Source organism: Ctenopharyngodon idella, chromosome 3, assembly GCF_019924925.1.
Source record: "Ctenopharyngodon idella isolate HZGC_01 chromosome 3, HZGC01, whole genome shotgun sequence".
In the NCBI taxonomy this organism is placed as follows: domain Eukaryota; kingdom Metazoa; phylum Chordata; class Actinopteri; order Cypriniformes; family Xenocyprididae; genus Ctenopharyngodon; species Ctenopharyngodon idella.
The window spans coordinates 9557802-9585732 of NC_067222.1; the positions used below are offsets into that span (position 1 = coordinate 9557802).

Below are 27931 nucleotides of genomic sequence, written 5' to 3' on the forward strand. Positions count from 1 at the left end.
CACAACGGCGTATTTTGCGGCGCAAATACTGTTTAAAACGCCGTATTTGACGGCGTTTGACTGTAAACGCGATTAATCTATAGCGTAATTCTGACCCTTTTGGCTTGCGATAAGCATTTACACCGCACGCAGAGGCTGGAGCCTCTGCGTGGAGCGTAGCAGGAGCAGAGTGCCGCGATCGTTTCGGCGCTGGGTCTATTTTTGCTGCGCTGCTAACGCTCAATTAAAGTGAAAGTACACCTTTGATGGACAAAATAAATATGATTTCACACAAAAAGTGCTCAAAATGCATAGAATAAGCATATCTAGTGTGTTTTAACAAGAATTGGAGTAGGCTATGTCAAATATGTAAAATATTTATAGAAGATTTACTCATTTAAACTTGTTTTTAATTATTCATTTTAGGTTAAAGTATGGTGTATTATAAAAAAAAAAAAAAAAAAAAAACTAAACTAGCCAGAAAATATGATATATAAACATTATTGTAGTTATTACACAGACAGCTATTTAGGCTATAGCATACCCAAATCAAACCCGAGTTTGCTGGCTTTTTTCGCCGAGTTTGCAGTCTTAACATGTGCACGCGACAGATGATGTAAACACAAAGCTAACCTCATTCGTGTGCAGCAATGGATAACACAAGGCTTTTATTTATTTATTTATTTTACGTTTATATGTGAGTGTTGTAGGCTACACATCCCCATGTTAACAAACTTTCAAGACTACTATATACTTTACAACAAGCACATATTGAATTTAAAATACTGATTTTAACATATAAAGCTATTAATGGGTTAATGGGACTGCCCCTGCCTATCTCTGCAGTTTAGTTCTCTGCGCTCTTCTGGGTCATGTATCCTGCAGCAGCCATTATATAAATTAAAGTCTATAAGTGGTCGAGCTTTTTCTGTTTCAGCTCCACGTCTATGGAATGCCCTACCGTCTGTGATAAGAGACTCTCCAACATTGGACTGTTTTAAGAACTCTGCTTATTTTAATAAAGTGTTAATTTTTTTATTGTACTGTTGATATTGTTATTGTATTTTTAATGTGTTTTTTATGTGTTGTAGCACTTTGAGTTCAAGAAAAGCGCATTAGAAATAAAATGCATTATTATTTTTATTATCATTAATACATGCCTGCAAAAGCTATATGCTAAATTTTAATATATCCTGCTCACTTTGACTTAAATTATCCAGAAGATCCCCCAAAAAATAAAAATTGTTGCAGAATGTTGAACATATTTGCAATTTATTATTGATTATTGTATATAGAGGTCTGTGTTTGTATGAATATTTTGATGAAGCTCAGCCCAGCCTGCCCATACAGACAAGCTGCTGCCTACAGGAGTAATGTTTACTGACTACTGGAGGCTAAGATCCTCAGAGAATCAGAACTAAAGAATGGAAAGAGTGTGTCAGTGAAGGTGGTTGTGAATGTGTGTAGATGTTTGTTAGTTACAGGATCAGAGAATGACACCGTTCCTCTGTCATAGTCCAGACACACTCTCACACGATCAAGTTCCTGATTAATAAGAAAACCAGAACCTGAAGACCATCCATCCTGATTATAGTGCACACTCCAGACATCAGTGTTAAAGAAATCACATCCCTTTCTCTGGTTTGATGCTGTAGTTACTCCAAGAGTCCAGTATAAAGTCTCTTTAACCTCCACATCCCAGCAGTGTGTTCCTGAGTTAAAACCCTCAGAACCCAGAACACAATAATAACAGTCAAATCTCTCTGGATTATCCGGAAAAGGTTGTTTTTTCCCGCTTTCTCTCACAATGGTCAGATCATCAGACAGGACGAGCCATGGATTCGCAGTGTTTGGATCCAGAATCACGGGAGCTGATGAGACATAATCGAGACACAATCAACAATGCTTTTATTATGATGTTTCTATAATGATCAGGAGTGACCCAACACATATTATCATGAATTATGACACTCGTCATCTATCATCAGTTTAACGGCATAAACTACAAACAATAAATGTGATTCAGACATGTGTGTTCCATCAAGAGAAAAGTTGAAATAACAATAAATATGTTAGATCTGTTGAGATTTATGCTGCAGATGAAAAAACTGTAGGTCTGCGTCTGATCATCTGTGTATTTTTTTTTTTTTTTTTAAAGCTTATTGTTCCTGCCTGTTGTGTTTGACTTACAACCCTAACAGCCACCAAACTCAGCTCAGACCTTTAGACTTTTCTGACTCAGATTCTATGGCCATGTTCACACAGCAGTAAAATACAATTGTCAGACCTGTATTTGAGTCCTTAAAGGTGCGGTATGTAGGATTGACATCAAGTGGTTGAAATAGGTACTACATCCAAATTCAAAATATTGGAGATCGTTGTTTCCCTGCCACCTCCTCCTCAGAATCGACTCTAACACAGGTTGCCAGCATGAGGACACGCAACAGGAGTGAGCGCAATTGACAAAGGAAAGGCGAGGAAACTAGCCCTTGAAACAGACTTTTCTGTATTCATTTATAGACAAACTGATCTATAAATGAACATGCATCCCAGGACATATACTATCTCCGTTTTTAAAAAAAAAAAAAAAAAAAATGTATTTAGTTACCATTTGTAGTACTTGTAGTTTCATGGTGTCTCGAAATAGCACAGATGAGTACACTCAGATGTTCTTAAGATTACCTTAAGAAGTACTAAAGAAGAATTTTTAGCGTGTTAAGTACAAAATTAAAGTGTGAAAATAGAGCACTTTAAATACATATATGTACTTTTTTTTCACCTGCGAGTGTAAGTGCAGCTAAAACTTGATTCAATGAAACACCTTGAACAAACCATTCACAAATGTTTTATTAAAGGTGTAATCAATTAAAGGCAATCAACAAACCATATACCATACCCAGATATTTAACCATAACCATACAACTGATATTTCAGTAAACTGTAGGGCCCGTTTTATGAAAGCTGGGCTAATCAGACAAATAAGAGAATGTTAAATACGCCTCTTCCCTATATCAAATGCATCATTAAATTTTATCAATTTGTTCATTTACCTATCCTTTTACTTTCCTAGAGCTATAAGGAATTTCTAATTTTACTCCTTATTTCAACCTTATTCCTCCTCTATTTTATTTTATTTCATTTACTTACTTTTGTTTAGCCTGAATATCTCTATTCAGCCAAGTTTAATTTAATTAATTTTGAAATTTAATTAAATCAATTTGTTTATTTATCTTTCCCTTTAGTTCTTTATAGCTAAAAGGACCTTCTACTTTTACCCTACTTTTAGTGTGACCACCTTCTCTTGCTCCCGACTGATCCTCTGTAGCTGGCTGCTCTGTGGCCTCTCCAGCTAGGGCTGCACAGGCCTCAGCCTGCACCCCAGCCAAAGTAAAATACATAACATTGAATTTCTGGGGAAAAAATCATAGATTAAAGCTGCTGTCCGTAACTTTTTTTGTGTTCAAAATTTACAAAAATTATATAATGAGAACACAAATCCATTTTCCAAACCGTGATTTTGTCTTACCCTGAATCATTATGGTACACTTATAATAAATGTTTATATTCAGACTATTTTAGACCGGACTGGTAGGACCCGCTGCAGAGTATCACAGTAACTGTGTGACTCGCCATAGACATACACAGAGAAAAGTAGCTCTGGCTACAATGTTCTTCCGCAAGATGCGTGCAGTTCTGTTTATTAACCGCTAGAGGGCCAAAAATCGTGGACTGCAGCTTTAAGTTATTAAGTTAAATTAAGTTAATTGTTATTAATTCAATTAATTAGACATGATTTTGATGAAATTATGAAAATGGAATCCAGAAAAATTAAAATGAAAAACAGAATTTGGTAAAAAATATTAAATGGAATTTGAGAATAATAAAAAGTATTTTAAAGAGCCCTAAAAATGTCATTAGCCCAGTTTCCATGCAAGGATTCATTCATACCATGGTAACTTACTCTGTGAACCTAACCTGATCGGAAGCAGGTTTTCTTCGGTAAACCCCGAGTTTCTGTCTCCTCCCCCTTTTTAAAGTGCAAGTGATGTTTAAATAGTTCATTCATTCATTCATTCACGCTGCGAAATGCTTTTCTTACGGAGTATTTTTTGTCCTGTTTCAAGTACAAATATCTAAAAATTCTTAAATCAAGATGGATTTTCTATATAAGAAAATTATATAAGATATTTAGTCTTGTTTCCTTGGGGGATCTAAATTAAGTGCATTTTACTTAAGTAAAATTATCTGCCATTGTGATAATAAAAATAATCTTAATGCAAACGGAAAAAAAAGATAATTTTGTCACGTGCTGTTGCCATGGTGAATCGTAATATCAGAGCTCCATTGATGATGGCTTTTCATAGTCGTGGTGCACGCGCTTAACTCAGAGTCAACTTACTCAGAGTTGATTGAACTAACTCAATTCAGCTGTTCTGAAACCGAAAACTCAGAGTTGGTTGAACCTCCTTATTGAAACAGGCCCCTGCTCCAATTCACTGTTATCATCTTATATTTCCTGTTTAATATGTGAAAAGTAATACTGGCATATTTCAATTGTCTGTACAATGTACCCTTAAACATTTTACAAATGTTTGGGATGCAAAAGATATGAATTTGTGATATGCACAAAATTATGTAAGGAAACGACTGAAGGGCAGCTTTTTTTTGCGATATAAAACATGAATTTTTTTTTTTTTTTTTTTTTTTTTTTGAGGGATGACATAATCACGTACACCATTTTATCAGTAAAAGGCCAATGGAAACAGCCTCGAAACAGCGAATTTCGCAAAATTTTTTTTGCACATATTTGCATTGTCGATAACAAAACATCGCAAAAATGGAAACTTGGCTATTGTTAAACTTAAAATGAAGTGAAGTTCCTAAACGTAATTTAGGAAGGACCAAGCCCATCTAATCTTCCAAACAACAGCCAGAGTACATAAGCTGCTTACCTCTCTTCAGTCTCAGCTGTTCCAACATCCGGTAGTGCCGTACTGAACAATGTCCGACACCCCGGAAATTCCACAATCTCCCTTCAGAAGACAAACTTTCCCTGAGACACCAACAGTCACATCTCGCGTAAGATCGGATCTCACAGGTCCAAACACGGATGCTCTTTCTGAGCACTCATACAAACCAAGCTCCGGAAGACCACTCTCTCCTCCACCCTCAAGATCGCCCGTTTAACTGCGCCTCATCCATCTTTTTGACAGACTTCATCTCTTCATTCTACCGCCGCTAATCCACCCATTTCAAATGGTCAGTCAACAGCCTACGTCAAGTTCTCTGCAGCTCTGGATTAATTTCACCCGCAGATCACCCAAAGCTCAACTCTACGATCTTCATCAGTTCTAACAACAGTTCCAGCATGCCAACAAACACTTCAACATCTCATAAAAGCAAGACCCAGCCCTCTTCTACTTCTGTTTCTCTTCCGACCCGGGGCCCGTTTCAATAAGGAGGTTCAACCAACTCTATGGTTAAAACTTGAACTCTGAGTTGACTTACCCTGAAATTGGAAACTCTGAGTTTCCCTCATTTCAGGGTTAACATCGGGTGTGCCTCATACGTCCTGAAAAGTGAAGCTGCGGGCTCTTTGATCGCCCCCTGGTGGCTGGATGCAGTACAGGTCATAAACCTCGCCCTCTTCATTCGAACGAACGGGAATGAGTCAAATAAAAATAAAATAAAATAAAATTAAATAAAAATAAATAAATAAATAACGCTTTAAATAAAATTTTCCGAAAGATGGTTTTGGTCATTTAAGGAGGTTGTTATCACGCTGGTATATATTCAATAGTTCGTTTTTGTGATAAGTTTGATTTTAGCTAGCAATTTGATGCTATAGAAACGGGGCATGTCTTCATGATTGACAGTTGTGAATGACAGCTTCTCTGAGCTTTATAAGCTAATTAATAAATGTTAAGATAACACGCCTAACGTTAGCCATGACGGGAAAAAGCAGGTGATCATTATCTGGCAGTTACTATTTATTTTTTTGGGTATAAAATAATAATTAGCAGGACAAAACTAATGATAGCCTACTCTAATTAATTATAGAGCACGGTCTGCAGCAATCGATCTCCTGTAACGTTAGTTTAACTTTATTTAAAATGGACCAAGATCATTTTAGAGTTGTTTCTAGTGGCATATTATATTGAGTTTATCTTCTGAATTTGCTGTTTCAAAAATATTATTGCTCTAGAAACAGAACAGCCTATTATTTTATAGGTAGAATTTTAAATTGTGTATAATTTATATAGCCTATTTAAAATACATCAATGATGACGCAGTCGTCTGGGCGGAAGTTTGATACCGTGACTCCGCCTCCAGGCTCCACTGACGATTCCTTCTGCGCATGCCCAGGCTCCAAACTGACGTTTTTGCGTAACATGTCAACGCCCATTGTCGTACGTTTTTTTTTTTTTTTTTTTTTAAATTAAACAATACAAAACATCAGAGCATTAAATCAATACAGATACATGTAAAACACACACACACAAAAAAAACAAAAATACATAAACACATATAAGTTGCCAGGGTAATAAAACAACAACAATGCAATACAGGCTATGTAAACCTTAAGAGAACAAAAAGGATGAATAAAGAGAAACAGTTTTCATAGCTTTGGGATTAATAGAGCATTGGATAGTTTCGATATACCTGTCTAGATCATCTCTGAATAGAGAAAAGAGAGGTTTAGAGCCAGTAAATGTTTGTTTATGTATGTGAAATTTAGCCAGTAGGAAACAAATCAATTATGTAATATTTCCCTATATTCTCTTTAGAGTAGTCGAACAATCCAAAGAAAACATCTTTAAAACAGAAAGAAAAGTCACTTATAAAGTATGATTGGATAAATAATAACACATCTGACCAAAATTTCTCTGTGTGGGTACATTGCCAAAGTAAGTGAATGAAATCTTCCTCAGCAGAGTGACAAAAAGAACAATTCACTTTAATATCTGACTTATATTTCTTAAGAAAGGCTTTGGTCGGGTAACATTTGTGAATTAATTTAAATGTTATTTCTTTTACTTTATTAGTAAGCAGATACTTATGCAACAAGGACCACACTTTCTCCCACGGTAAATTCTCTACAATATTATTCCAATATGGTATTATATAAGGAATTGTCATTAACTCTCTCTGGAAGAGAGCTCTGATTTTAGAATTATTTTTATGTTGCTCTACAGAAAAGCACACATTTCCGATCATTGTGTCAGCTAGGTTCAAAGAGTGAGTACATGGCCATGGAAATGTAGAACCTTGCAACAGAAAAGACACACCAGAAGGAATAGCATTGAAAACAATAGCGTATTCACTAGTAGTTATAGGAATTTTATATTTCTGTAAAAAATCTGAATAGTTATAAAGTCTGCCCTGTGAATTAAAAAGCTGTCCAACTAACAGGAGGTTATTTTTGAACCAGTTGTCAAAGAAAAGTGACTTATTTTTGTAGAGAATATCCTTATTGTTCCATAAGTAATATCTGTGTGGAGAGAAGTTGTGTTTGTATATCAGGGACCAAGCCAAGAGCATCTGTTTATGGAAATTAGAAAGTTTGACAGGGATCTTTGTAATATTATAGTTACAAAGAAGGAGAAAATTCAGGCCACCAACTTTAGAGAAAATATAGTTAGGGATAATATTCCAAAGTGAGGAGGGGTTATTAAGGAAATTTTTAAGCCAATTAATCTTAAAAGTGTTGTTTAAAGTAGTGAAATCTAAAAAATCCAACCCCCCTTGTTTTAGTGGATTCATCAATACTGATTTTCTAATAAAATGGGTTTTATTTTTCCAAACAAAATTGTTTAACATGCTATCAACCTTTTTTAATGTTCCTTTGTTCACCTCCAAGGAAAGAGCTGCATATGTTAGTCTCGACAAGCCTTCGGCTTTAGAGAGTAAAATTCTTCCTTTTGTCGACACGTCTCTCTGCAACCAAGAATTTAGTTTCTTTTGGGTTTTCATTATTAGAGGATCGAAATTGAGTTTACATCTTATTTTTTGGTCTTTATTAATTACAATTCCTAAGTATGTAACTTGATCTTTTACAGGAATATTGCATATGGAGGGAGCATTACATCTTTTAACAGACATCAACTCACATTTGTTAATATTTAAATAGAGACCTGAAGCTCTGGAAAAGAAATCAATCAATCTTAAAGCTAAAGGAATTTGAGAGGCATCATTCAAGAACAAAGTGGTGTCATCAGCCAGCTGGCTAATAATAATTTTTCTATCGTCAATTGTTATACCTTGTAAATTACTACTGAAAATATGCAGAGCTAAAAATTGAGAGGCGAGCAAGAATAAATATGGAGATATAGGACAGCCTTGTCTTACGCCGCGTGACAAACTGAATCTAGGTGAGGTTCCAAATTTTAATTTAATAACACTATTATTATTTCTATACAATGTCCTGATGGCTTTGCAAAATGAATCTCCAAACCCAAATTTGGCAAGAGCTTGAAATATGAAGTTATGCTCGAGTGAATCAAAGGCTTTGTAGAAGTCTAAGAAAAGCATGTAACTGTCGTTAAGGATGAGATCTTCGTAATCTAAGATATCTAGGACTAATCTTATATTATTTGTAATGTGACGTTTTTCCATAAAACCTGATTGTGATTCATCGATAATACAGTTAAGGACATCTTTAATTCTTTTTGCTAAAATCAGGGCTAAAATTTTGTAATCGTTATTTAAGAGGGTAATTGGTCTCCAATTTTCTAGACATTCTTTATCTTTATTGGGTTTGGGTATTAAGGTGATAACTCCTTGTGTCAATGTAGGTGGAAGTACTTCTAAATCAAAACTTTCTTCAAAAACTTTTAGTAAAAAAGGGGATAAGTTATCGGCAAACATCTTGTATAACTCAGAGGTTAAACCATCACAGCCAGGACTTTTATTATTTTTTAGACTCTTAATAGCCTGTAGAATTTCTAATAGGGATATATCGTTATCACAAGCTTCTTTGTCCTCTAGAGAAATAACTTTATTTTGATTAATAGATTCAAAAAAGGATTTGGCAGAATTATCACAATATCTTGATGTATATAAGTTACAATAGAATTTGGAGCAAAAAGAAGCTATGTCCTTAGGATTATCGAGAACTTTATCATTTGTACGGAGACGATCAATAGAAGCGTTCACAGCGTTGGATCTTTCCAACCTAAAAAAATAGGCTGAATTCTGCTCTCCTTCTTCCAGCCATTTTTTTCTTGATCTAACATAGGCTCCTTTAGCTTTGGATCTATACATGTCATCTAATTTATTTTGTAGTTTGGAATATTCAATACTTTGAATGTCCGTCAATGGTTCCTTAAATGATAAAGCAGAAAGTTGTGAAAGAACTTCATCCTCTATTAATCTTTTTTGCTTTGCTATATCACTTCCAAATTTTCTTAAAAATTTGCCTAATTCATACTTTAAAAGCTCCCAATTACGTCCATAATTATTTTGTGATTTAGCCCTTTCCCAGTAAATTTGGATTAGTTCAATAATCTGTTGCTTGACCTTTTCATATTTAAGAAGGGAGTTATTTAATTTCCAGAGCAACGGTTTGGAGGTAGGAATTGCTAATAGCGATAAATTAACTACCATATAAATAGCATTGTGATCAGTCAGTGGACTATTGCTAATATTAATAGAGATATTATTACTACTTAATGTTTTAGAAATCAACCAATAATCAATTCTTGATTGCCTTGAATGGTCTTTGTTACTCCAGGTGTACTGTATTACATCCGGATACATTTCTCTCCAGATGTCAACTAAGTCAAATTTATCCATAAATGCTACAAGATTTGAATTTGGAGAAACTGCTTTCCTTGGAGGGTACCTATCTAGCATATTATTCATTGTTATGTTAAAATCACCTCCTAAAATCAGAAAGGCAGTAGGATATTTTCCTAATGCATATGAGAGTTTTTGATCTAGCGTGTTAAAGAAATCACAGTTTTCTGCAACAGAGTTGTATCCATAGATGTTGACAATAATCAAAATAAAATGATTGATGACAGTTATCATTAGTAAGAAGTGTCCTGAAGGATCAATACTGGTCTCTAGAATATTACCATTAAAATTATACCTCATTATCCCTACTCCAGCAGAATGTTCTGACCCATGCGATAACCAAATTTCATTGCCCCACTGTGACCTCCAAAATTTGGTATCTTTAGATGTAGAGTGACTTTCCTGAAAAAAACAGAAATCTACTTTGTGCCTCTTAGAAAACAAAAATAAAGCCTTCCTTTTGACATTGTTTTTCAAACCCCTGGCATTTAAAGAAAATAGTGACAAAGACATAAAAGAAAACAAGAGTATCTAATACCTAACGAACAAGGTACAGAACAGGATATCAATTAGAACAGAAGAAACTTCTCTAGAATAATATGAAAAAAAAAAGCAACAGATCGCCTGACTCTGCAATACAAAAGGACAATAGTAAAGGCATGAGTACAAGTCTTTCTCGCTTATCTTCCTTTTTATATTTTTGTCTGTTTATTAACACTTTCGTTCCTCTATTAGACATTTAGTTTTGTAGATACTTCTTCAGAACGAGCATATGGTCGGCTGAAAACGCCTTTAAATGGAAATATTCCATTATGATCGTTGTCATTAATACATTAGTCCCAAAATAAAAATAAAATTATAAAAAGATCTATCATGTGAAAAAAGATCAAGAACACTAAATCAAAGTCTATCCATCATGTCTGAGGGAAAAAAAAAAAAAAAAAAAAAAAAAACCCGTAGCAGTTCGTGCCTACCCGTGAGTACCAGAGGTCGACTGGTGCACCGAAATCAATCAGCCTTTCTGATCACTTGCAGAAATTCTTTTACCGTCAATATATGCGAAGGGGCCTCTGAAGCCTGCTCTCTTCCCTTCCTTTCGCGCTCGTTCGACAAGTGGCCAAAGTTTGTTCCTGGCGTTTTTGGTGCTTTGGGTTAAATCTTCAAAAATTCGGATCTTCCTTTCTTTGAGGATGGCCGCGGTTCTGGCATCCCTCCAGATTTTATCTCGGACGTTGCGTGACAGAAACTGTACGATGATGCGACGGCTCGAGTGCGCTCCTTCAGAGCGCGGGCCCAGTCTATGGGCGACATCAAGTGTGTAAACAAACTGGTCTGCAATCTCCGGAGACACTTTGCCGAATAAGTCGATTAGGATTTTCCGGACATCTTCTCCTCTCTGCTCCGGAATACCGGCCACTCGCAGATTCCACCTCCTTTTGTAAGCGTCTAGTTCCTCGCTTTTGTCACGTAGCACACTGTTCTCCTTTTCGAGTGTTTCCACCCGGCTGTGTAATGCATTTACCTTGCTTGATACCTCTTCAACTTGATTGCTCATAAACTCAAGCGCCTCAGTCACGCTGTTTAGCGAACTTGTATTGTCTTTAACCGTTGCCTCCAGAGTTTGCATACGATTCAGAGTTTCCGTTTGCATATTTTCAACTCTCTGCAAAACTTCCATCAGATGCGAATTGGAAACCGTCTGATTATCCGATGCCGCTCTGTCACCCATTTTTGATTTTTTGGAAGGCGGTTTAGGAGTTTCAGGTAAGGGAACTTTAAGTCCCGAGGCATTTGAAGCGTCATTGACTTTGAACGCAGCATCCAGAGATTTCCTGGCGTACGAGTGCATGGCACCACGAGTAGGTTTATCTACATCCATCAAGCTCGTTGAAAAGTTAGAAAAACGAAAGAACGAATAACGACTTGCTCAAATCAATAAAGAAGTTGTTATTTTGTGTACTTTTACATATTAAATCTTCTGTTAACTAAAGTTGAATGCGGAGCTTCGGCACATGCATGTTACTCAGTCGTCATCTTGGCCCGACCCCGCCCCCCTCCGTCGTACGTTTTACATTAGTGATGTTCGGTTCTTTTTCGCAAACCGGTTCTTTCGGACAGTTCGATTCAATAAACCGGTTGAAAAAACTGGTTCACCGGTTCTTTTACGCTCCGATGTAATGACGTCATCCGCGATGACGTCGTCAATCGCGGGCCGGGATGAAAAACACTTAACACATTCAAATATATAAAGTCAGTAATCATAACATCAGTCAACTAAAACATTATTACAAACATTAACGTTAAAACATTAACGTTTCTTACAATTTAATTTTGCATCTAAAGCATCCAAACACATATACAGGCAGTGATGTGCAAACAAAGTTTTACAGTTATAAAGTGAATAAATTAGTCTGCACAGAAACCATGATTCTCTTACATTACGATTTATTTGTAATTAAATAAACTTACGTTTCGCCAGATTGGCCCCTCATTCGTGTCCTCTCATAGCATCAGTTGTCCTAGTTAACCGGTGCTATGACAGTCATTACTGTTCTGTAGCTTCAGATCACACGCTGAATCACGCATGCGCACAGGCGCGGATTAACGCACAGGCTTACCTAGGCTGCAGCCTAGGGGCCCCACGTGTGCAGGGGCCCCGGATTGGCCAGGCTATTTTTTTTTTTTTTTTAATTTACAGCGCGAACAAAAAAAGACCCTCATTGGCCCATAAGAAACATTAAAAAATCAGGTGATTGGATAGATGTGACATTTGGGTCACATCTGTCCAATCAGCTGCTGATCAAATCATGTCAATCATTTTCATTACGTCACTGCTATTGCTAGGCAGCATAGCGGCAAAATGTCCGAAAGAAATTACGATAGTGGAGCACAAAAAATCGGAAAATACAAAGGTTAAAACAACAACGTGAACAAGATATACTGAAAAAAATACCTAAATTGACATAATACTTCAAGGCATTGGATACATCAAGACGTGGCGAAGTCACGCAGTTCGTGAGGGAGAGATCGTTAACGCAGGAAATACAAACATTCGCCTATCATTCATCGACCATCAAATACGGCTTATCACTTGAAACATGTAAGTAGTAGCAACTTTACAAGTCCGCTAATGTTAGCCTGGTAGTCCTAGATAAATGTGCACTATTATTTGGTGCATATCCGTTTGTGTGGAGAGCGCGCTCGCTGCATGACATGGAGGCGCAGGTGCGATAACTTAAAATACTCCGTCATTTTGGTCATACAGATAAGAGTAATACAAACTGTAAAGGGTCTACTTTCGCCACTTAATAAAAAAAACAAAAACAAAAAAAAAAAAAAACAGTAATTACGACTTAATCTCCGAATTCTGACTTTTTTTTCTCACTATTGCGAGTTATAAAGTCAGAATTGCCAGATATAAACTCGCAATATAGTAACAATTCCGACTTTTTTTCTTGCAATTGCAAGTTTATATCTCAGAATTGTGACTTTATAACTCGCAATTGTGATAAAAAAAAGTCAGAATTGCAAGATAAAAAGTCACAATGTTGAGATGAAAAAGTCGCAATTACGGTTTTTAATTTTTTATTTAATGGTGGAAACGGGCTTCCATAATAGGCCTAATTCATTCAGAATTTGAAGATCACATTTTTTTGCATTTATATTGGGATGTGTATAGGTTGCTGATAGGCGACACGTAACTATTTCATGACATAGACTCTATGTTTTCATGGCGGAATCGCATCTAGCCTTACCCTAGAGTTGGTTCACCCTCCGCCTATGCTATGTTATATATTGGTTTATATGATTTATGATTTTCAATTTCACATTTTACCTATGCAATGTGGTGGTAATTGTCTTACTGTGATGGTCCACCAGTTGAAATGACATAGAAGAAAAACTGTAGTATTGGCTGTCTCGATGAGCGTGTGCCAGTTAACCTTAATATTTGCGTGTGGACCATGTATGGCATTAAATACATTTTTTCAAGAAAGCATAATGATTAAGGTGGGGGGGCCTCACACAAAGAGCAGCCTAGGGGCCCCTGACCACCTTAATCCGCCCCTGCATGCGCAGTATCATCAGCTCATCGCTTCTCAAATCGGACATGTCCGAAAGAAGCAGTTCTCAGTTGTGTACTGATGATCCGAAAACCGTTGCAACCGATTCTTGCCGCAAAAACAGTGCCGCTGCTTCTCCAGCTCTTCCCATATGCAGTTAACTCCACTCCCCAAGTAAGAACCAACTGTACTTCCTTCTAGGGAAGCCTCTTGAATCTTGAAGCTTTTCTCTTATTGTTTCGGGACAGATTCGAAGCATCAGGAGGGTTGAAAACAGCACCATCTCGTGGCAGGTAATTTTTTTTTTTTTTTTTTTTACAGCCGCCATAAACCTGAGTGCAGCCAAAGACTATAGATATACAGCTCAGTCATTCCATTAAGCTCAAATAAAAGCCTGACAATGTTAAATGTGTAGTTTTCTGATAATATAATTTCCATACTAAAGTGTCGCAATAATTTAATTATAACAATTATAATAATACCAATTATAATAATATTAACAGAGTTGTTTGAATCAAGTAAATCGTATAAGCCTATAGGCTTCATATATATATATATATATATATATATATATATATATATATATATATATATATATATATATATATATATAAAGGTTAGTAAATGGACTTTAAATTCCATAAACCTGTAGAGTAGTGGTCTGGGTTCAAACGTTCTGAAACACACAGCATTCATGTGACTGGAAAGAAAGTTGAGACTTTGTTTTCCATTGATCACCCGCTTCTCTGAAAACATACGCGCTCCGGCATGGAGCTTCATGAGAAATTGCGCTGCGTACTTGATACATGCTTTGAAACTTCAGTTTCATATAATCACTACTTCCTTCTGCTTCTCTAGTTCTTTTCAATCCTTTCAAAATCCCTTCAAAGCTGCATGAAGTGACATAGCATTTATGCATTTGCACTTCAATTATAATGCCATAAATAATTTATTAAGATTAATGTTTTAAATATAAAAATCTGAATATATAAATATAAATGGAAAAGATGGAGTAGGCCTACTTTTAGATGGGAGACTAAAGTTGCCAGTAGGTTGCAGCAAGTATTAATGATTAAGTCACCGAATCCTTCAACCGATTCGTTCAAAACAGCTGATTCATTTAGCAAATAACTGTTTTTATGAATGGCTTAGTGAGTCAGTGACTCGCCCAATTTGTTAAAAAACAGATGAATTTAGAAACTAAACAAAAACAACGCTCTTGCTCGTGTCACGAACTATCAGGAGCATTTTTGCCGGCATGAAATTTCCAACCCTGACTGGAGAGCAGAATGTATATTAAAACCCAGCAAGCAATAGCCGTCATTTCGCCGTCTCAGTTAACTATAGACCCGATATAGTCCGGCTATGAGTAACCCACTTTTAGCCAAAATAATCTTTAATTCGATTACATGTCGTTTTTGCCAAAATAACTTGCGAGATGTATAATATTGCATCATGTAAGCAAAGTCAACAGTGATTAATACAAGGTGTTTGGTTTCATATCTTTGACATGTTCTATTGCGTAGGCTGTGCGTAGCCATGATTTAGCTCGTAGTCAGACCGGCTATTTGTAGCCCACATATAGTCAATCCTGATTTATTGTAGTTTTTGGACAGGAAATGCATGAGATGGTTGATATCCCATCATGTTCGCAATGTCAATGATTTCTACAAGATGTAAGTGGCATTTCATGACATGGTCTGTCTGTAGTCACGATTTAGCTCTGAATCGGATAGGCTATGTGCAGTCTGCTTTTAGTCCACCAGGCGAAATCGATCAATAGTCGAATTTTTATGGCTTGGCTATAGCCCTGATTCACACCAGCAATGAGTTTAACCGAAATAGTGTTAAGTAATTTTCGGCCACAAAGCTTGTGGGATTCATGATATACCATCAAATGCAAGTATACATTTGAAACAGCATATTTTTGCTGTCACACAGTCCTACACATTCTACGATATTATATATATATATATATATATATACACCACACACATATATGACTGTCTTTAATTTTAAGTTAAATAAAAATTTACAATTACAATTCTCAACCACTAGATGGCAACTGTGGCTCTACTGAGACATGACCACTGGCAACGCCAGACTTGAAAGTTAGCTCTCGATCACTGTTGCCAGATCTCGCGATAAACATTTCCACCATTTTACAACTGTTGGAGACAGAGAGCAAGCAACAGCAAATGTTAAAGCAAATTCTTTCCTGTTTTTGGTCTTGTAAGTATCTGTGTTTTTCATTTTGACATGCGTTCATTATTTATGTACATCATGTTTTATCATGTGTAGGAACCGTGACATTTTAACGGGACTCAGAGTAAGCCAATTTGTGGTTAGATTAACATGCTACATGCACATGTATAGTACATTTACTTGTGTCCTAAAACTCTCTAATTATCTAAATACAAGGGGGTAAACATGAAACCTGTGCACCCTATTATTATTTGTTACGGAAGCCTCGTATATCTTTTAATCTTTTGATCATTATGATATGAAAATATGAGTTTTTGATTTGGCAAGGCAAGTTTATTTTGTATAGCACATTTCAACAACAGTTTTCAAGGCAATTCAAAGTGCTGTACGTAAAACATGGAATTTATGGAAACGAAAATTAATCAGGTTGTTTTATAAACCAAAAAACATTGTTAACCTTTTTTAACTTTTTTTGTCAATTTTTTATATTTTTATTATTTTAAGTTGTAAAATGTTCCTTTTTTTTTTTTTTTTAAATGTTTATTTGTATTGTATTTGTAAAATTTAATTTTCATTATTTCTTTATCATTTTGTATTATCTTGAGTTCTTTTTCTAAATAAAACCTTTATATTTCATTTGTTTGGGAGGATTGTCATTTATGAGAACCTGTTATATTTAAGTGAAAAGAATCCTTTAGCCATTATTTTGTTGTCTATTACATGTATAGATGTAGTCATTCATTAGCTGTATATTTGATGTCTACTCTTGGGTTATGGTTAGACGTCTATTCGATTTTCACTGACAGCCCAAATTCAGCCTTGTTTTAGCCTAGACCCATATTCACCATCTATTAGACATAAATATGTAGTCGTCTAATAGCCGTCTAATTGAGGAATAGTCTATTCTTGGGTTATGGTTAGACGTCTATTAGATTTTCACTGATATCCCAAATTTTGCCTCGTTTTAGCCTAGACGGCCGGGCTATGTTTTGACGTCTATTAGACATAAAATTGCTTGCTGGGAACATATAATACAATTATAATGTTAAAATCACGATTGATATGATTGATAAGAACCGAATGCAAAGCCATTATATTGATGAATGGAATTGCATTTGTCTGAATCGTCTTAGCAAAGATGTTTCTAGAAACAAACCATTACACCTGTTCCAGAACAGAAGTGGTGAAATGAGCAACGGAAAAACTGTGAGAATTCATTCTTATGTAAAGATATTATGATGTTGATTAAGTGATGCTTGAGCTATTTTTTTTTTTTTTTTTTTTTTTAAATCATTTCAGACCCTTTCTCCTGATAAAATGCAGCGGCGAACAACAAAGTGCAAGTGCAACTTTATCTCATTGGAAATTAACTGAAGCATTGGGAAACAATAAGGCGCTAATTCTACACAGTATTTACTACACAGGGCACAGCAGACAGGCAACGGCAACAATTAGTGATGGCAAAGTGAAGCTTTGTGAAACACTGAGGCTTTCCCTCAAGTGTATCGTAAAAAGTTTCATTACTCAAAGCTTTTCAACACGGTGCACACTAACGACATCTTGTGGTCAAAAGGTGGAAAAAACTGCCTTTGCGTCCCAGACGACCCAGCTACTTTTGGACTGTTTCATGTAATAAATCAGTTTGTGCTATGAAAAGCGTATAAAACAATGTAAATTTATTATTATACATAGTCTTTCACGTGTCATTTTACTTACACAATTTGAATAAATGAGTCTGAATAAATTTTTTGGGGAATAATCAAAATAAATGATTGTCATAGAATGAAGTACGAACTGGGAATAAATACAAACTGAACATGCACAAAACTACACTATGACATTCTTTTGCTAAAAAGCAAATGACACTTCAACTTGCATTGTTACGCCACTAGGTGGCAACAAATTTACTGTTAAAAATGTCTATCTGAATCATTCTTTCAGAAACAAGTCTATGAATCCAACTCACAAAAATATTGTTTCACCTGTCTGAATCTTACGTGTGTTCAAGCATCTTATCTCATTTGTGGTAACAGGTTACAATAAGGTTCATTCATTTATGAACTAACCATGAGCAATACATTTGTTAATGTATTTGTTAATCTTTGTTAATGTTAGTTAATAAAAATACAGCCATTCATAGTTTGTTCATGTTACTTCACAGTGCATTAACTAATGTTAACAAATACAACTCTTGATTTTAATAATGTATTAGTAAATGTTGAAGTTAACATTAACAGAGATTAATAAATGCTGTAGAAATGCAGTTCATTATTAGTTCATGTTAATGTAGTTAACTTATGTTAACTAATGAACCTTATTGTAAAGTGTTAGCGAATATGTTGAGATTAACAGTCATTTTACAGGAATAATAAACACAAAAAGGACTGTTTGAGTCGCATATTGTGCATTTTCCCCTACTGTTTTTTTATTAGTTGTTTAATTATTTTAATGGAACCAGAACCGGAATCGTTAGGCGGAATCGGAACCGGAACCGGAACCGGAAAATTTCTCACGATCCCCAACCCTATTGACGAACATATTCCAGGTCACCAAAATCAAATCGCAGATGCTCATTCTTAACATCTGCCTAACTACTCTCTGCTCAGGTCTGTTTTCCTCCAACAAAACAAGAACCCCAGATGCCTTGTTAAATTTGGCATTCTTAGACTTCCTCAGTTTCAGAACTCACCACCAACTCATACTTCAACCCAGCTATCTATTTCAAGTTCACTGACCTTCAAGTAATAAACCATGACACCATACATTTCAACATCAAACAAAACAAATCTGATCAATTGAAACATGATCATTCGATTTTCAATTTGCCAACCCCCATTTAACTATACCAGTCCATAGCCCCTTTTTCTTCACCAGAGGAAATCCCAAATCACCTCTTCTCGACTCTCTTTTTATCAACAATAAAAACCTCAGTGTCTCCAGACAGTGGTTCAAAATAATCCCAAAACCATCTATTTTTCTTCCCATCTTTCTGCATAGGTGCAGCCACCACAGCAGCCCAGAGGGGCCTATCCAAACACCAAATTAAAATGATTGGTAGATGGTTGTCCTACACCTTCGAAACAACATATGTTTGATCGGATCTACATCACTAACACTAGCACCTTTCTGAGTTGGGACCGCTTCTCCCTACTATTTTTGCATCTCCCCACTTACCAAGCCCCGCAGGGCTCATATTCATCTGAATGCAGTGATAGCTCTCTCTTTTTGGATGTGCGTTAGCTACCACTCCTGGAGTGGGCTCTCCCATTCGAATTGCTGTGTGGGCTCTCCGACCCAGATACTGTGCATGCTCTCCCATTCGACTTGCAGAGCGAGCTTCCCATTTATTTATATTGGGGGCTCTCCTTCAAAAAGCAGTGGGAGCTCTCCCAGTCGAATCGTAGTGTGAGCTTTCCGTTCAAGCACAGTGGGGGCTCTCCCTTTCTAAATCGCAGTGTGAATCATCATGTTTTTAACCATGGAGACTCTCCCATTCTGACTGTAGTGTGGGCCCTCCTATCTGAACAAGCAGACTGGAGGTACCAAGGATCGTATGTTCCATAAGGGTTGCAACGGGCACTCATGTCCTTATGTGAACCAAACCACCTTGGAAGGACGGTAGCTCTGCATTTTATCTATATACTGTAGGCTCCCATTTTCTGCAGCAGGCAGGTTTGCTCTGGATATCAGTGGCCTGTTTCCCTTTAGGGATGAGGACCTCCTTCCTTGTCTGTTGTCATACAGGGGCCCTATGTACTTTTGAGTTCATGGGCCCCCATGCTGCGTACGTTGCAGCAGGGGGTACTCCAACCACGTACTCAAACCTCTAGTCCCAAAATACTCCCACAGGAGTAATTTTAGAAGTCACTGCCACAGCTGGTCAATGACTGCTTCATTGAGGACCTCATCAGTGGACAGCAAGCCAAATTAGCTAACCTAATACCTTAAAGATTATATGGGCAAACGAACTCATTAGGGTCATGAAACTCCCTGTTTCAGCAGCAGTCCGTTCTCACCACAGTTTTGAAAAATGCTACAGAAGTGGGCGTGGTTAAGCTGCGGAGTGGAGGGGGATGAGGGGAGAGTGACAACACACTAATGGCTTCTGATTCAGACAGTTTTATTTTGCTCTCATTAAAAGCATTAAAAAAAGCTTCCAACAAATGCACGCTACAAATTACTATTACATGCAACGCAATATACACATGGTATTTGCTATAATTTACTACACAAATAAATGAGCAGCCATTCGCATTTTGTTCTCTGCATCGAATACGAACATGCTGTTGCACCTTTGATAACTTTTGAGACTTATTTTGCGTCTTTTTTTATTTATTTATTTTTTTTTTATAAGCTGTTTGATCGGTTAAAGAGCCGTAAAGACTCACAGTGAGGATGCATCATGTTTGTGTCGAAGACAGATATTGAAGATAACGTGTGCGACGCAGAAACTCTTACAAAGCAAAAACAAACACTCGTTTTTTATCCATTAATGCATCTCTCATTTACTGTATATGATCTCACTGTTTGCTTCAAACTTATGTGACGCAGAAACTCTTAAAAAAGCAAAAACAAACACTCATTTTTGATCCATTAATGCATCTCTAGCTTATTGCATGTGATCTCACTGTTTGAAGCGCCTGTCAGAGGATGAATAAAGCCAAAGTCCACCTTTCTCCAGTTATTGTTGCTAAACACAAACAGTTTTGATGTGTCGGTAGTTGATGGCCAACCAACCACCCGCAGCCAGTCTAGCCCTGGCAGCATTGTCAAGTCAAGTCAAGTCACCTTTATTTATATAGCGCTTTTTACAATGTAGATTGTGTCAAAGCAGCTTTACATTGATAACTGGTACATTGTTTGGCTGCACAGCAGCTCTTAAAGAATAGTGTCAATGCAGGCAGATCAAAGCACTGTTGAATATCAAATGTCAAGTCAAATGTCAAGTGTCCCCAACTAAGCAAGCCAGAGGCGACAGCGGCAAGGAAACCCAAACTCCATCAGGTGACATCAGGTGGCAGACAAGTGGCAAATAGGTGTTTAAATGGAGAAAAAAACCTTGGGAGAAACCAGGCTTAGTCGGGGGGCCAGTTCTCCTCTGGCCAACAGTGCTTTGCTACGATTCAGGTAGCTATCATAAGTCCGACAGGATCGCAACATTCAAAGTATTTATTCCAGTTCCATCCAATTGAGGATGGAACTGGAATAAATTGTGGGAAAAGTCATGCAACACACCCGAACTTTTACACCACAAAAACAAACACTTAAGACCCATGAACGCCTCTCTCATCTACTGCACGATCTAACACTTTGACATGTCTGTCATGTGAAAGAACCACGTGGTGTCCTGAATAATTAGGAGACAGTGTCTTATCATAGGATAAGAAAATTCAGTCTCATTAATAATTATGAGACACCGATGCCTCGTTGGAGTATTATAGTGCACCGCCATGTCACAACCTATGACATGGACACGGTGTAGATTTTAAACCCAGAAGACGAAAATAGTGGAAAAATCTCAAAATTAACCACTTTCCCCCTACAATTAAATCTAACCGATGCTAAAATTGTATTCAATGATGTTCAACAAACATACCTCTGTTAAAATCTCAGAAAATTTAGTTTAGGGTTTCATGACACTTTAATTGCTGTTAAATTGTACGTTTCATGATTTCAATTATTTAGATATGCTTTTTGATTACTGTATACTAGGGGTGCAACGGTTCTTGGTAAAAAATCGAACCGTACCGTTCTCCTCCCACGGTTCGGCACGCATGTGTACCGCGAAACACGTGGCAAAAACGGGGCAAAACTTGCAAACGCACAACATTTAGCTCTGACAACTGATAGTTGGATCTCCAGGGCGACTGAAATTTACTTAACAGTGACAGCACATTACATTTTGGATTGGAAAATGGAAAGCTCTGTCTTACGAACATGCCCCCTTTTTGAAAGCCACACAAGTAGCCATTTGGCTGATGCACTGATGAGTGCAGTGACAGACTGGAAGTTAGAGAGACCTAACATCACCATTCCAGTCACCACAGATAATACACAGAACATGGTGAATGCCATAAAAGAAGCAGCTGGACTAGGGCCATAAATAGGATGTTTTGCACACATTCTCAATCTTGCAGCCAAGAAGGCAGTAGCACTTCATCAGATCAGCCGTCTGTTGAGTAAGGTCAGAAAAGTTGTAACATTTTTCCATAAAAGCACAACAGCTGCTCATGCCCTAAAAGTCAAGCAGGAGATGCTAAATATACCTGTTCACAAATTAATACATGACTCCCCAACTCGATGGAATACCATCTATGACATGATGGATAGATATCTGGAGCAGCAGCCTGCCATCTACTCTGCTCTGATGGACAAAAATGTTAAGAAGAATGTCAAGGACATTGCAGTGCTGTCTGACAGTGAACTGAAACTAGTAGAGGAAATGATTAATCTGCTTAAACCCCTCAAGACAATCACCGCACTCTTGAGCACTGAAACAACTCCCTCTCTGTCAATGGTCCACCCTCTGAAGACAATGATACTAAAATCCATGCAGCCTGTAGATGACGACAGTCCAACCATAAAAGATGCCAAGGCAGCCATCACTCAGAAAGCAGATACACAGATCCTAACCTTCAGGAGTATCTCAACAGAGCATCATTCCTTGATCCAAGTTTTAAGTCTCTGCCATACTTGAATGCAGCCTTGTGCTTCAATATTTGCAGTGGAGTCATCAGAGAGATCATTGAACAGCAGGTATTTTTTATGATGAATGAATAGGATATTTATATTGTAATAATAATTTAATAATAATAATTAAAACATGTTTAACTATGTGTAAAATGTTTTCTATTAACTATTAGATTGTTTCAATTAACTATTAATTGTTTCAATGTTTATGCAGGGTCAGCCTGTTGCAGCAGAAGCTGGGCCATCCACAAGCCAGAAGCCCCCAGAATCTCCTCCCCAGAAGAAGTCTGCAATGTCAGAGCTATTTGGACAGTTTTTTGCTGCACCTGACAAGACAAAGACTTTTGCCAATATCATAGAGGAGGAAGTGATGTCCTACAAGGCAGAAGATTGCATTGAGCCAGATGTAGATCCACTTGTGTGGTGGAAGTTGCATGAGAACAAGTATCCTCATGTTGCTAAACTTGCAAAACAATACCTTTGTGTCTCTGCAACATCAGTGCCAAGCGAGAGAGTGTTCTCCACTGCAGGAGACATTGTTTTCGCAAGCAGATCTCGACTTGCAACAGAAAATGTTAACAAACTGATCTTCTTGCAAAAAAACTTGAAGATAGTGGCATAGAATATAAAAGAGTGACCCAGTGTTCTGAGATATTTTATGTTGATTTTGAAAAGCACTGTATGTTGATACATGTAGTATAATAATGCAAGCACTCTTAAGTTACAATGTTGATTTTTGCAGGGGTAAAAAACTGCTTAGGTTTTTATTTTTGTAAAGAAGCCTGTTGTGACAGGTGTGTGTTAATAATTAATTAAGTTTTTTTTTTTTGCTTTAAATTTGACAGTAGCCATTTTTTTCCTAAACATGCATACACATACCGAACCGTACCGAAACCATGACCCTAAAACCGTGATACGTACCGAACCGTGAGTAATCTGAACCGTTGCACCCCTACTGTATACCCACCTAAAAAGCCATGTTTATTTCTCTTTATTCTATTGCATTTATTTCTGCTGTTGTTTTAAATTTGTTTATTTTTTCTTATTTTATTACTGTCGTTTTACTGTTTTTTAAGGAAATAAAATTTTGCGTTGCAGAAAAGTAGATTTTTGTTTGTGTATGCTGTGACTGATATTCTTTCAATTCTTTGAAAGAAAATAGGAATCTGCAAAAATCGGTATCAGCAGGTCACACTTACAAAAAAAAACAGAAATAGGAATCGGCTAAAAAAAACTGCAATCTGTCCATCTATTCATATATTGTTTCGGCAGTGCTCAAAGTGGGAAAAAAGTGCCGGTGTGAGGAGGGCCCCGTGTTTGAAATTGCACACAAGCACTGGTTTTTGGTAACTTACAACGACAGAGAGCTTTGCAGTTCTATGAGCTGTCACTGTTCTCCACCAAACCTGCTCGCATCAGTTTTGTGCCTTACGCAACACTCCAGTGTTTGGCTTTCCACCATTTAGAAGCTTCTGTTAGTTAATGAAGATATGATGGATGAACTCGCAGCTCGACTGAACTGTTGTCTTGTTAAAAGTGTCAAGAATTTGTATTATGGATATCGCCATCTTTGACATTACTTTAGTCACTGTTGCTATTTCTACTGTTAAGAGAATACGGACTTGACTCCTGCTGCATATCCTTCATAGAGACAGTATTCGAGAGGCTACTGTAAATTAATGTTTGAAAGGGATATTTCAAGACTCACAACAGTAAATGTGGTTGTCAAACCCAAAAACTGACAGTGTGAACATAGCCTAGATCTTTTCTAACTGATCTTTAAGTTTTTCTAAAAATGATGTTCAAAACTTCAATAGACTTATATTGATGGATAGTTCAAATGATCCAAATCTATTCAAAACTCCAAATGGCAAGAATTCCAATACATAAAAGCACTTTTAAACTCATTTAGCCCTTTAAACTAATCTATCTATCTATCTATCTATCTATCTATCTATCTATCTATCTGTCTATCTGTCTGTCTGTCTGTATGTGTGGGAGCTCAGATCGTCTGCAGTCAGACTCACTGTTTTGGACGATGTCCTCCATCTTCTTCCAGACTCTGAACGGCAGGTTGCCCAAGTAACGTGACACATGAATCAAAGCTCCAGAAGCCATCTGTGGATCCGGCTGTGAGATCTGGACTCTGGAAGAACATTCAGGAGTCAGAACTGCAGTGGCTTTGGATCAGAACCAGAGAGACCAGAGACAGGAGCAGATCACTCACCTTTCCATTGAGACTGGAAACTCCTGCAGAACAAACACACCATTTATCATCAAGAACTCAATCAATGAACCAATGATCAATCAATGATCTGAAATCAGACCTTCAGAAAGCAGACGTCATTGTCTTTCATCATCTCCTCCATGTCTTTGATTGTGTGTGAAAGAGCTGATATGTGTCTGTTCATCTCCTCCAGCTTCTCCTTCATCACCTGCTTCTTCTGCTCCTCTTCCTCCCTCAGTGCAGTGATTGTAGCTTCTTCTTCATCTCTGAGAAACTGATGAAGCTTCTCAAACTGCTGCTTAATCTGATGCTCTGTGTGCTCAGCTTGAGACTGAAAACAAATCATGATCACTTCAGTCAATTTAAAGATGCAATTCATTATATACAACTTTAATTTTCTGAAGTACTAGTTGCAGTAAATGTTCAATGTCTGCAGGAGGTGAATACATATAAATACATATTAACATATTAATACAAAAAGTGTTAAATGGTTTTAAATGGCTTATAAAAATAATATATTAATAAGTGATTTAATCTGAAAGCATAACAACTGTCCCTCTAAAAAATGTCAGTCAAGTTTTCTGCCCTCCCTGCTGCTTAAAATGTATGTGCAGTTCATGGCCCTGATGTTCAGTCACTGAAATCACCAGTGTGAAGTCAGTGTGATTGCTGCTTATGCGTTAGTCCCACACATTGCCAAAGCAACCAGCAATCAGTGGCTTTGTTTTATTTGAATGATTTTATTTGATAAATGTCTTAATGGGAATTAAGTAATTTGTAAAAGTACAACTTGACTGTTCTTAAAATTTGTATTTATGTCAAAATATTCAGTAACCTTAATGTGTTGAACTGTTTTCTCAAACTGTCTTTTGATGTTTTCTTTGTGTTGAAGTTTTCCTTGTAAGGACTTTAGTGCTGTATTGAGCTCCTCCTAGAATGTAAAGAGAAAATATATAATACACCAGCGATTTTTGCAATATTTTCATGTAATATATTAGCAAAATGTGACTGAGACATTTATTTATGACAAGCTTTAATTCTCAAATATTACTCTGCCTTACCTTATATGATGAAACCACTTCACTGATGGGTCTGAATTTATGATTGTCATGTTCTTGTGAATCTCTGCACACTACACACGCAGGCTGTTTGTCCTCCAGACAGAAGAGTTTGAGTTTCTCACTGTGTAAACTGCAGATTTCCTCAGATCCTGATGCACGACTCTCATTTCTCTCCTTCAGGAACGACTCACACAAATTTTTTAACGCCAAATTAGGAGGGGGATGTTCTTTTGAGGATCTTCTCCTGCAGACAGGACACTCCTGAGTTTCCTTGGTGTTCCAGAACTGTTGAAGACACTCTTTACAGACACTGTGACTACATGATAAAATAACAGGAGCCTTGAAGATTTCCAAGCACACGGGACAAGAAAGTTCTTCTACAGAGAGTGAATCCATTTTCACCGTTTGTATCTCCAGTAGTATTTACTTTCACTTTCTGAATGATGTTGCAAATATGAAAAAGTACAAGAATCACTATGATCTGCTGTCTGTTCTGAAACAAACAGCTGAAAAATCATTCTAGAAAGTATTTCTCTTCATTCTCTACTGATCGCTGATTCGTTTTTTGCTTTTGTCAAGACACTAAAACAGACAGAAAAGAGAAACAACGAGGCAGCCTCTTCCTGGTCAGTGTTGTAAGAGGGTGGAGTTTGGTTATTGTGAATCAGGTCAGACCACACCTTTAGGTTAAAGTTAAATAGCACTATATGGTACTAGACTGTCAAAGCCAGAACACCTCGGATTAAACCCAAATGATCACAGGAGAGAACACAAATATTCATAATTTATTTATTAAATACTAATTCAAAAAAAAATATTAAAAAGACTCCAGACTCCAGCTAACAAATTTTTGTTTCAAGAATGTTTTTCAAACATCCAATTTTGGTTATGAAATTGTGTTTGATGTGAAAATGTCCAATTTTCTTAAAGATACCTAACCTTTAAGATTTTTTTTAAACGTTAGTTTGATGTTACTGCAAAAATTCTCTCAACTTAATTTTTATTATCAACTTAACATTCTACACAGTAAAATCCTCAGTGTTACATGAACACTACTCATCTGTATGGGTTCAATCAGAGTGTTAAAGAAACACTAGCTGTAGTTGTACGGCTCAGAAACCAGATGAAAATTGTACAGTGTATGCACAGTTTTAGTCAAGTCAAGTTTGGTCAACTCTAAAAAGGGCAAGAACATCAGAGACATCAGATAAATTATTTATTGTTTTTTTCCCCATCTTATTAAGACTCAAATAATTTTTTATTTTAAAAAAACAGGACTTTAATTTTCGAATTTAATGTTTGTATATGTGCTATACATCATCTATTAATGTTAATGTTAATAGTAATGGTAAATATTATAAATCATTTATTAATTTTAATTTTTAATTATTTTTTTTATTATTGATTTTAATGTTTTATATATATATATATATGATACATTAATTATTACACATTATTTATGAATATTAATTAATGTTAATATTAATGTGAATTTTTATACATCATTTATTTATTGATTTTATTACATTTTTGTTTGATTGTAATGTTTTATATATATATTATACATTTATTGTTGTACATTATTAATTAATGTTAATATTAATCTTAATAGTAATGGTAATTAATATAGATCATTAATTTTACTTTTATTAAATTTAAATTTTTGATTTTAATGTTTTTTATATATATATTTTATATATACAATAATTATTAAACACATAAACATTGTTTTACTATTTTATATATATATATATATATATATATATATATATAGGTTTGCTCATTCTTTCAACTGATATTTATTCTGGGTCACCCTGGCTATTACTGTACTCATTGTCATATCATTTTACTGTACAGTTTGGGAGAAAATTATGGAAGTAAATTAATGGCAAATGTTTTTGAAATAAACA

At 36.3% G+C, this 27931-nt stretch overlaps 3 protein-coding genes across 8 annotated transcripts in view; 1 reads left to right on the top strand and 2 right to left on the bottom strand.

The window, feature by feature from the left end:
* Positions 1-27931, bottom strand: part of LOC127509865 (putative leucine-rich repeat-containing protein DDB_G0290503) — a 427110-nt gene that overhangs the window by 345153 nt on the left and 54026 nt on the right. The gene's annotated exons all lie outside the window — the stretch shown is intronic.
* LOC127509969 (DLA class I histocompatibility antigen, A9/A9 alpha chain-like) overlaps positions 1-27931 on the top strand; it is a 421940-nt gene that overhangs the window by 323626 nt on the left and 70383 nt on the right. The gene's annotated exons all lie outside the window — the stretch shown is intronic.
* Positions 1102-26639, bottom strand: LOC127509950 (nuclear factor 7, brain-like). Its single transcript, XM_051889359.1, has 6 exons — positions 26022-26639; positions 25796-25891; positions 25061-25291; positions 24961-24983; positions 24761-24879; positions 1102-1850 (listed from the first exon to the last, which is right to left on the bottom strand). Exons 1-6 carry the CDS (start codon positions 26415-26417, stop codon positions 1357-1359), a joined length of 1359 nt encoding a protein of 452 aa, XP_051745319.1. The 5' UTR covers positions 26418-26639; the 3' UTR covers positions 1102-1356.

What these genes read in the sequence shown, in the direction of transcription:
- LOC127509950 (XM_051889359.1), bottom strand. Translation starts at nt 26,417, where the DNA reads ATGGATTCACTCTCTGTAGAAGAACTTTCTTGTCCCGTGTGCTTGGAA. An exon ending in AAGTGGTTTCATCATATAAG is followed by an intron (nt 25,892 to 26,021) that starts GTAAGGCAGAGT and finishes TTTACATTCTAG; the next exon opens with GAGGAGCTCAATACAGCACT. An exon ending in ATGACGTCTGCTTTCTGAAG is followed by an intron (nt 24,984 to 25,060) that starts GTCTGATTTCAG and finishes TTTGTTCTGCAG; the next exon opens with GAGTTTCCAGTCTCAATGGA.